Below are 11368 nucleotides of genomic sequence, written 5' to 3'. Positions count from 1 at the left end.
ATGATCTTGAAGGTTTCTATCATGTCTCCTCTAAGTCTCCGCTTCTCCAGGGAGAACAGCCCCAGCTCTTTCAGCCTGTCAGTATATGAGAGGTTTTCCATACCCTTCATTAGCTTAGTTGCTCTTCTCTGGACTCCCTCTACCATATCTCTCTTGTGATACCCTATCACCTTCCCTCCCAGTAGTCTTACCCCTTCACCTCCGCTGTAAGCCTTCCCCAAAAAGGCAGATGTTTGCTGCTGCAATCAGGGCATGCCCGCAACCCCACCCATGTCCCAACCCCACTGGAATGTCAACTAGCGCTCCCTCCCTTCCTCCCTCCCAAACGAAACATCCGTCTGCAACCCTACCTGTGCCTCACTGGAACATCAGCTAGTGCTCCTTCCCTGCTTCACAAGCAAGAGTAACACCTGCACCCCCACCCATGCCCTAACCCCTACCAGGTCAGCTAATGCTTCCTCCTTCCTTCCCAAGGAAGAGTAATCCCCCAGACTTACTCAATCCAGCGCCTCAACCCCCACTGGAACATCAGCTAGCGCTCCTTCCCTCCCTAGCAAGTGAGACATCCCCCCCAGGCCCACCGTGATCTCCTGGTGGTCTTGCGGCACATTGGGGCAGGAGCGATTCCCACTTGCTCCTGCCCATTCTTCCTCTGCAACAAAATTGGCCGCCAGCCAGCAGCAATCTTGCAAGCTTCACGAGGTTGCTGCTGCTGGAAGTCTCGGCGGCCATTTTTATTGAGGAAGAAAAGGCAGGAGCGAGTGGGAATCGCTCCTGTCCCAATGTGCCGCTAGACCACCAGGAGATTGCGGTAGGCCTGGGGGTATGTCTTGCTTGCTAGGGTGGGAAGCGCAAGCTGATGTTCCGGTGTGCACAGACAGGGGTGCGGTTGTTCCTCTGACTTGGGAGGAACCAATAGCTGATGTTGTGGTAGGGGTTGGGGTGTGGGTGTTATTCTTGCTAGGGAGGGTGCACCAGCTAACGTTTCGGTGAGGACGTGGGCGGGGGTGCGGGCATGCGCTGATCATGGCAGGAAAAGTCTGTCTTTTCAGGGGTGTTGCTGCAGTAGTGGAGGGGGAAGACTCTAATATAAACTGAGACCCCTATTTTTGGTCCAAAAATCTTGTTTTTTTATTTGAGTATATATGGTAAATCCAAAACCTCCCAAATCAATACATTTTTAAAATTCAGAACATGTTGGGATATAACTGTTGACAAATCATTTTGCACTAACTGCAGACTCGGGCCAAGATCTTACTCAGCACCATGAATTCCAAACCAGGAAGTTAATACATCTGCTGCATAGATCTTCATCACACCCCACTCAGGCCTGAGAGTGGAGTAACCTAATGGTTAGACCAGTAGGCCAAGAACTAGAGAAGCCCAGTTCATATTAGAGGTCTGAATGGGGATCGCGGGGGTCCCGTAGGAATCCCCCCCTAACCCACGGGACTCCCAAGGGGACCCCCCTCTAGCCAACGGGACTCCCACGGGGATGGAAGGCTTTGGAAGCAGGTTCGTCCATATAATATAATGGACACGTCAGCCTTAGTAAAAGAGGGGGTTTATAAGTTAATTACCTGAACAGAAAACAAAAAAAGGGGTCCACCAAAGAGATTCCACAAGGAAAACAGAAGCACAAACACCAAAGAAACTGTGGAATTGATGATCCTGTTGGAAGTAATTGCTGCATTTTATGGGGACGGGCAGAGATGGAGGTAATTCCTTGCGGGGACGGGTAAGGACCGAGAGGATCCTGACGGGGACGGGTGGGGATGGAGAGGATCCTGACGGGGACGGGGAGGAAGCTGGCAGGGATGGGTGGGGACGGAGAGGATCCTGGTGGGGACGGAGAGGATCCTGGCGGGGACGGGGAGGATCCTGGCAGGGATGGGTGGGGACGGAGAGGATCCTGGCGGGGACGGAGAGGATCCTGATGGGGACGGGTGGGATTTCTGTCCCCGTGCAATTCTCTAGTTCAGATCCCACTCCAGTTCCTTGTGACTTTGGACTGCCTCAAGAACAAACTTAGATTGTAAGCCTCCAAGGACAGGGAAATACCTGTTGTACCTGAATGTAACGCACCTTGAGCTAATACTGAAAAAAGCGCAAGCACTGCACAAAATGCCAAAGAGCAACTCTTCAACAGAACCCAGGGAGGCATCACACTGACACATGTAAACCATGGACACAAGAACAGCTGAAGAAATGACTCCAGGAAGGAGATCTTCAAAAGCAGGGTATGTTTCCATAATTAAAAAGTTTTTTTACTGATCATTCACAAATGTAATGGGTAATTGTACACAGAGGCCACAGGAAGAACAGTACAAAGTAACCTCACCTTGGTTTAGAAGCACCTGCTGAAGTACTAGCACCTTTGCTCAGATTAAAAACAACTGGAAAACAAAAATCAACAAAATAATATTAAAGTTATGCATTTTAAAAGGATTAACAGAAATGGACTCAAAGTTATCCATTTAGAGAGTGGAAAAATATGAATCAAAAAGAAATCTCTGAAACTGAATTTAAAGAGACAGTCATTACTGTACAATTTCACAATATTTCTAGACATTTCAGACATTAAAAAGTCTAGTTACCTTTCTCTTCCTCGCTTTCCCTAGTTAATTCGGTATAAACCGGAGCTTCCTGAAAAACAAACACTTTAATAAAATAGCTGGACCTGTTTGATGCTGAATGATTGTTTGAAAGAAAGTCTCAGATTTTTGAAAAGCAGTCTTCATGAAGTCTTTCTTATCAGCTAATATGTGATCACTGCTTAACCAAAGGAGAGAAGTATCTGCTGCCAACCCCCATCACCGTTTAGCAGAAGAGTGACCAGCAGCTGGAACAGGGACAGCTAAGTTTAAAACACCTATTACAGTGCATAGGAAAAACTAAAAAGCAAATAGGACTTACAAAACAAAGCTGGTTAAATAAAAAACTCCACAATGTCCAACATTATGCACCCCAAATGTACAATTTTGCATTTGTATTTTAAATCACAAAAATTGTAACAAACACAAGTTTGGATGGGAAACTATTAAGCAAACAAAAAGATAACTAGGATAAAAACCCAAGACAGGTGAAGAAAAATGTAGTTACTCAGTCCTGAAGCTCCAAAATGACAAATGGAATAAAAATGTTTGCCAGTACAGAATTGTGTGTGTTTTGGTTCCTCACCTGTTCTGCCACCTCCATGCCCCTTCTAACTTGCTCCTCAATAAATTTGGCTGTTCTTTCTTGATCATCCAGGTCCTGTTTCTTCTTCTTCTCTAGCTCCTGCTGTCTCCGGATGGTCTCTGGATCCCGATCAATGTATTGTATGTACCATCCCTTTGGTGTCTCATCTACCTTGCACAAGCCTGAGGATATATAACCACTTAGAGTCCAGAAAAAGCGCTAACAGGAGCTGGTAAAGCAATACTAGACTTGGTTTGTTTCTAGCTACAGATTTAGTGCAACCTCAGAAAATAAAGGCAACAATTATAAAATGTGCTTATGAGAGAAAAATATAGCTATTACTAAACAAAGCTGCTGTATGAGGCACAGGCTAAGCTATGTTTTATATCTCTCCAAATCCTCCCAACCGGAGTTCATAGCATGATACAATATTAAATCTAACAGTTAATATATAATTCATGTTTACATACATGATTCAAAATTCATACCATACATTCTCCCTTACCAGGAGGGTGGGAGTAACTGATTGAGCTAATTTGTTGGCTCAGGATGAAGAAGTGTAAACATAATTTTACCATGCAGACATTTTCTCTCTTCTCTCCAGTCATAGCGCTCTACCTCCAAGAGTCAGTGCATCGCTGTGCAAGGCAAACTCTTATTTGTAAAACAGTGCATCTGTAGTACAAAATATGAATTTGGATTTTAGGATGTACTCACTTTTCCAAACCTGTGTTCAGGGTGAGTTACAATCCAAGCAGGCCCCTTTCCCAGGGAGCTTACAATCTTAGGCCCAAATTCACTAAGCAAACCGATCGTGTACCGATCGGTTTGTGACCTGACCTGATTCACTAACCTTCTGGCCGATCTTGTCCGCATCCGATCCAATTCCAACATGCAAATGAGGGGAAATGCAATCCTGCAGTGATTTACAAAACAAATCGATTGGGCTAGCCGATCCAAACATAAACGACTGCTGAGGACCAGTCGCTCACGTCTTTTCCGACTGCCCTGCTCTCTGCCTCCCTGAAAAAAACCTATCCCCTGCTCTCTGCTGGTTTCATTGAGTTTTGCCTTTCCTGCAGCACTTCTGGCCACCAAAATTCACACAGAAATATCCCTGATCCCACTTCAGAATGGGAAAAGCAGCTTGAATTAGAAAAAGACCTATGTGCCCTGAAATGTTACAGCAACCCTCGGGTTATCGGGCAAGGCTAATATGAGTTATTCCTCTGCAGCAGTACATGCTCAAGGGGTTGTCGCCCTCCCCCTGCCCTTTAAACAGCGGCAGGAGCGTCGTGTTTTGCTCTCGCTGCTGTGCTCTCCTCCCTGAGCAACATCCAGCACTACTGCTGGTTTAAATTCAAGAAAACTAAACCTGTGCCGGTGGCCATGTAGAGAAGAGAGCACAGTGGTTATAGCAAAACATGCTTTCACCAATTAGAATGCTGAGTGAGTGAGACAGCCTTTTTGTTCTTCTGTTCCGTGCTGAAGGAAGTCAGGAGAGCACGCACATGCGCAGACCATCTACAGGCAAAGAAGATGGTCTGCGCATGTGTCAGGATCACTCTACAGCAATCCGTGTAGTCACTGTTGGGGTGTGCCACCGATCGAGATATTTTGCATGTTTAGGGTTTCCTGAATTGGTCGGCTGGGACGACACGGATCAGAAACGGATTAGAAAAGTAAGTGAGGTTTAGTGAATCTAGCCCTTAGTTGGTACTTGGGACCATGAAGACCTAAATGATTTCCCCAAGGTCATGATAAGTATGTGGGGGAAGGGAGATTTGGATCCTCACTGCCCTGCCCTAACCACTAATCTACTTAGGAAAGTCAAGCCTCTTCCACACCTTCCCACTCTCATTTCTGAGGGTCAGAGGAGATAGCTACAACCACAAACCGCTCCTTACCTTCTCTGCCCAGCCACTTGGTGAAATCTGTCAGGGTCTCCCATTGGGTGGCATTCATATGAATGTGCTCTCGATGGCTGATATATTCATTGTACACGATGTTATTGTGCACTCTCTTTGTTCCTAGTGCAAAATCACAGATTACATCTTTAATGTATCACTTTTCAGAAGTTAAGACTATGTAAGATCCGGGCACTATCAATGAAAGATTCTGCTTACCGAATCGCCTGCGGAGCAACTCCAGAAACTCATTCTGGAACTCCCTGAAAAGAAACCAAAGTAACTGTGAAGAAGCCAGCATATGTATCACAGAAATATTGCATGCAGATATTTACCTCATGTTCTTCTCAAAACAAAGATCCAGAAAGAGAACAAGAGCTCTGAAGCAGAAACAGTGGAACTAGATTCTAACATGGACTTGGTGCACCTGCCTGGATTTCCAGACAGAAGACTGAACAGTCTCAAATGGCACATTTTTAATTTTTAGTTTAACAATTTATTTAATCAGAAAGGTTTTCGTGAAGTAAGAAGAAACAAGCTGCTTTTGAATATGGAATTCAGGCCGGGTAGAGAGGGGAAGGGGGGGTCTGTATGTTTCCTTTATGTTCAAATCTGTTTTATTATGCAATAACAACAGGAAGTACAACAGTAGGAAAAAAAACATGTTATATTATGTCACCCAACCAAATCCGCGGAGGACTGGACTCTGATGTCCCCCACGATCGAACCCCACCCCCACCCCACAGAGAGAACACCCCCCACCCACCCACCCCCAATAAACATACAACTCTCAGGCAGGGAACAGCATGGAGAAAGAAAGGCACTGACTCACAGATGGAGTCTATTCAATATGTGGCTGCGACTTTCAGGGGTTAAAATGTTCAAATACGGAGTCCATGTGTGAACAAAGTCTCTGCTCCGGCGACGTGTATATGCTTTTCTATTTCTCTAAAGCGGGGAGTGTTGAAGAAACCCTTCACTGCTATATTGTTGTATGATATGTTTGGCTTTGTCTTTAATAAAAATTGTCAATGTAACCCCCCCTCCCTCCAAGGTTAAGTATTGAGTCAGAGGGAAAAGGCAATTGCTTAGTGGGACAGATACTTGAATGGCAAACACTTCTGAAGAAAACAAATGCTGAGCATTCTAATCAAAGGTGTTCTATTTGTGCAATTTCTTTAGAGGGTAACCATAGCACAGGAGATCCATTTACAGGATACCACTACTTTTAATACATCTTATGGGATTCAGTGTCCCTGTTTGATGTTATCCATTGGACAAACTGCACGTCAGAATGAGAGGAACTTATACCGTAACACTGCTTTACTTATTAGCATCCATTTCATTATTTGCACTGCATGATTCTGGATTATATTTCATCAAACTCAGAGAGCTAGATGCATTAAAGTCAGCGATCGTGTAAAAATTGTCGCATTGGTTCCCATCTTCGTCTGCAGCCAATTGGTAAAGAAACTTAGCCAGGAAAACCAGGACTGAAGGGTTCTGTCTCCTCTGAAGCTTTTTGGCTGCCTAAGAAATGTCTCTGATGTACACTAACAGGAGACAACAAGTCGAGCTGCAGTGTAAGGAAGGCATGGACTACGACTCCATCATGATCACAGCCCACTTTACTGAGCGAAGTTTGGTCTTCCAGGTACTTTTGATAATTTGTGGAAGCTTGGGAACCAATGACTATTTTGCTGTAGTCCCTAGTTTGGAACCGTGTTTCTGGTGAGGGGTTCTGCTTCTAGTTGCAAGTCCTCAAACTTTTCAAACAGTTCTTTTAATTCCCGATCTTCCTCATTGATTCTGTCCAAGAATTTTTTGGGTTTGCTTTGATTGATTTTTCAATTCTGTTACCTCAACTTTTTGTTGCCATTACCCTCCTACATCATACTTTCACTGAATTTTATACAGAATACTTTGAAATACTCACTCTGAAAAATAATCCATGAACTGCTGAGGATTTTCAGATGCGAGCAAAAGCTGTCTTTGATGGGACTCAGACATGCAGTGGCATTTGAAGCCATTCTTAAACAACAAAAAAGTTACAAATTAGAATTTACTACAACCTTCAAAGAAATCTGATACTTTATAAATACTCAAAATCATGCCTGATGCTGATTCTCCTCACTTAACGAAAGAGTTCTGTTTCTATGACTAGGTGGTTAAGTGAATTGGTCGATAAGCCAGGAGCTGCCTATTAATGCTCATGCAGCAAATTTGTCTCTCCCTCCCTTCCCACCACCCCAGCCCACATACCTTTTCTTCAGGTCGTCGGCAGCAGTTCCTACATGCTACTGGCAGTAGACCAGGACACCTTCCCTCTGACGCAAATGCATCAGAGGGAAGGCTTCCGGGTCAGCCACCGGCAGCATGTAGGAACCACTGCCGGCGGTCTGTGGCATACCGACTGGTCAGTTCATGTGGTCACTGGAACAGGTAAATCGTTAAGTGAGGAGACTCTGTATTAAACAGTGAAACAAGGAAGAGCAAATGATAAAACTGTTTCCCTCCCAAACCACACCATCAGTTCCACCATCTTAATAATAAATTAATAATCCAATAAATAAAAGATACTTGGTTTGTATTTTTTCCAACTCAACAGAATTTGAAAAGAATCGAAAAAAAAAAGGGATTGAGAATGTCTGTTTGGGGGCAAAATAACCCTCAAACATTGTATAGTAAAATGACATCAGTTTCAAAAATGGCCCAAATCAGACTGAAGATTTCATAGAAATAAGCCCCTCCTAAAAAAAATGGCCCAATGTACTTGCATGGAAGAAAGTGTTCTCTAGCTTCTGCAGCACAGAAACTTTCACTGTGCAAAACAGTAGTTTGGGGATTTATTTATTTATTTTACAACGTTATATTCAACCTATACACTAGGTGGATTATAATAAAAATATTCATAACCAGTTTCCACATACAAATCTTAAACATAACACACAGAAATTACAAACAGCAGAGCCTCTCTGTCCATAAAATATAGGAAAACGTTATGCCAGCCAATAGGCCATTCTCTTTTATTTTCTAAATCTTTATTCATTTTTACATCTCACAACAAGTGTACAATAATATAACAATTGATTCATATAGATCACTTGAAAATCTATTCTATTATCATCATAAATACATAAATTTAAGTCCCTCCCCCACCCTCCCCATCCACTAATAATATAATTCAAGCATATTATACATATATTATATTATATTCAAAGATACTGAAAAACCAATAATATAACTATATACCCCCCTTTCGATTCTTATAACACAGTTTTTGCGCAAAAAAGGTGTCTAATCATTACAATATGCTGTCAATGGCCCCCAAATCTTTATAAAATTATTATAGTTCTGGAATTGGAGAGCATCCAGAAATGCCCAGATGTTGATGTGAAAATATCATGCGCATGCGTGAAGTCATCGCGTCAACATCCATGCTTGTGCGAAGGCCCTCCAGACGGGGCCTTGAGCCGCCAGTGGGGGGTGGGGGTGGGGGGGGGTAAAGGCTGCAAGAGTAGAGGCGCTGGTGCCAGCTGACTACCTACAGAACATGCCCCTTACCTCGACAGGCATGTTCTATAGGCAGTCAGCCAACGCCTCTCCTCCTCACTGACGTCTCAAAGCATACCCGGCATCTTGCAATACACTGTAATAGGCTAAGCAAAAGTGAGTCTTCAAGGATTTTTTTAAACTGTCTTACATATATTATCTAAAGCTTATAGATTTACAACAAGAACCTCAGAACATCACTCCAGGCTCACTTTGCTCACAGCCTTAAGCTTGACGTGTCAGTTCCTCACCAGTTCTTTTTTTATAAAGTGCACTGTGTTAAAAAGATTTGGGGGCCATTGATTACATATTCTAATGATCAGACACCTTAAACACCTTGTTATTATATAAGATATAGGTAGGGTGGGATTGGGATATATGATATTTGCTAATTGGTTTATTATTAATGGATGGGGTGGGTGGGGTTTTATACTTTAATGATTATAAGTAAGAATGTCAAGTGATTTGTAAAAAAAAATTTTTTTTTTTTGATTGAATATTATACACTTGTTGTAAGATATGAAAATGAATAAAGATTTAAAAAATAAATAAATAAATAAAGTGCACTGTGAGCCTGGAGTGATGTTCTGCAGTTCTTGTTGTAAATCTATTAGCTTTAGATCAGTGTTCTTCAACCGTTGGTCCGCAGAAATTTTCTAACGGTCCACAGGACCAGTACATCCATCGGGCCCAAGACAGCATTCTTCAGCCGCCGGTCTACGGTGCGATCAACGTGGCGTCTTTGGGCCAGCTCCCTGAGTGCTGCAGTGCACAAAGCCATGGGAAAAGGCTCCTACGCACGTCCTGCGCCTGAACCGGAAACCTTCTCTCTGACGTCGCAAAATCAGAGGGAAGGCTTCCCGATGAGGTGCGGGATGCGCACGAGGAGCCACTGCCCACAGCTTTGTGCAATGCAGCACTCAGGGAGCCTGCCCAAAGACGCCGTGTTGATCGCACCATGGACCGGCCCGAACATAACACCGGGGGGCAGGCCAGAAGGCAAGGCAAATGGAGGGAGAGAGACAGCAACAGTAGGGGGGAATGCTTTTATTTTTTTATTTAGTGATTGATTTGTCTGTTCGGAAGAAATGCATTTGTTTCTTTTCCTCTGGGGTTGTACTGCTTGCAGTCTTGCATCTTAGGGTTTGTTTATAAATATTAATACTTTTAGTTTTTGGTCCTGCATTTGCATGGGGTTATCTATTTTCTGGTAGGAATGAATGTTGAAAAGCATACAGTGTGCTTTGTATAGTTTAATTTTGTGGTTAACTATTATGTGTTGTTAATAGAATTATATTGTGTGCATATATGAAAAATGAATGGAAAAAATGGTGTTACAATTAGTACTATTATGGGGGCAGGGTCTGGGGCAGAGATTGAGTGGAGATGGGCATGACTTAGCCCAGTGTTCTTCAACTGCCGGTCTGCGGACCGGTGTCGGTCCACAAAATAATTATTTTATTTCCACTGGTCCATAGGTATCAAAAGGTTGAAGAACACTGCTTTAGATAATATGTTTTCACTGGATATACATAAGTAAGGGATATATAACCACCTTTAAAGCTTGAGCAGAATTGTGCTATTGAATATCATTATGTTTGAAGCAAGGCATAAATAGCCCAGCAAACCATTCCAAAGTCTAGGGCAGTAGTTCTTAACCTTGTTGGAGGTACTGAACCCCACCAGTTTCATATGCGTGTTCACCGAACCCTTCTTTATTGGAAAAATAAAATATGATTTTTACAAATTCAAAATATAGGTATACAGTGAGGGTAAAAATAATATCAATTTTGAAAACAAAAAAGTTCTCCTATATTTCGAATAATAATAACATAATAATGAAATTTACTGCAAATCAGTGTGACTTCTGCTGTTGCCTCTCAGAGGGATTAAAATATTAAGATAGGTATCACACGACGTACCATCACAACAGTTACAATTTGACTACTGTGCGCATCAAATCCCCTGCAGCACAGATAGGCCAAGCGATGTTGCGTGATCACCTGCAGCCAATTATGGACAAGCGGGGCGTATCATCACGAATCATAAGCGCTTCGGTCACGTTCAATCATCTATCAGTTAAATCACAAATTTTGATCAGGAATTGACTGATGTATATAAGGCGTTAGTTACAGATTGATAGATCAAGAAACCGAGTACACGATCAGTCTTGATCAAAATCACTGAATAACTGATAGATGATTGAACGTGACCAAAGCGCTATATGAGTCGGAGGTGTGTTTTGACCTCCGCCGAACCTGCGAGACTGACTCACCGAACCCCTGGGGTTCGTTCGAACCCAGGTTAAGAACCACTGGTCTAGGGCCTGTGATGAAAACTGCAGTAGCTTTCATCTCAGCATATTGTACTCCTTAGCCTGTGTAGTTTCTAAATTTCTGCAGACCGTAATGCATGGACAAGTTGAAGGACTCTCAGCAATTATGAAAAATACCAGGGAGCTTCCCCATAAACCACTTGATGAATCAACACCTTAAATACCTCAACACCTTAAATAAAACTCTATTGGATACAAGCAACCAATGTGCATTGTTCCAATACTGGTGTTATATGCACATACCTAGGGGCTCCAGTAATCAAACAAGCTGCAGCATTTTGTAATGCCAGCCCCCAGATAAAATGCATTACAATAATCCAGCCTCATCAGAACTAAACTCTGCACCGCAATTCTAAAGTCGTAACCTGACACCATAAGCTTCACTCGGCTCACC

The 11368-nt window shown here is 43.0% G+C and overlaps 1 protein-coding gene across 2 annotated transcripts in view; it reads right to left on the bottom strand.

Annotated features, from left to right (window-relative positions):
• KIN (Kin17 DNA and RNA binding protein) overlaps nt 1–11368 on the bottom strand; it is a 35002-nt gene that overhangs the window by 21174 nt on the left and 2460 nt on the right. For both annotated transcript variants that reach the window (XM_033958457.1, XM_033958456.1), the window contains exons 2-7: nt 7024–7118; nt 5307–5350; nt 5088–5210; nt 3181–3362; nt 2598–2646; nt 2342–2396 (exon numbers count right to left, since the gene is read on the bottom strand). In XM_033958457.1, the coding sequence (XP_033814348.1) occupies nt 2342–2396; nt 2598–2646; nt 3181–3362; nt 5088–5210; nt 5307–5350; nt 7024–7118 (548 nt within the window). The remainder of the gene's footprint in view (nt 1–2341; nt 2397–2597; nt 2647–3180; nt 3363–5087; nt 5211–5306; nt 5351–7023; nt 7119–11368) is intronic.

This window comes from Geotrypetes seraphini, chromosome 9 (assembly GCF_902459505.1).
Source record: "Geotrypetes seraphini chromosome 9, aGeoSer1.1, whole genome shotgun sequence".
NCBI lineage: Eukaryota > Metazoa > Chordata > Amphibia > Gymnophiona > Dermophiidae > Geotrypetes > Geotrypetes seraphini.
The sequence above is the reverse complement of the archived record's forward strand: the minus strand, read 5'-3'. Positions and strand labels throughout refer to the sequence as shown.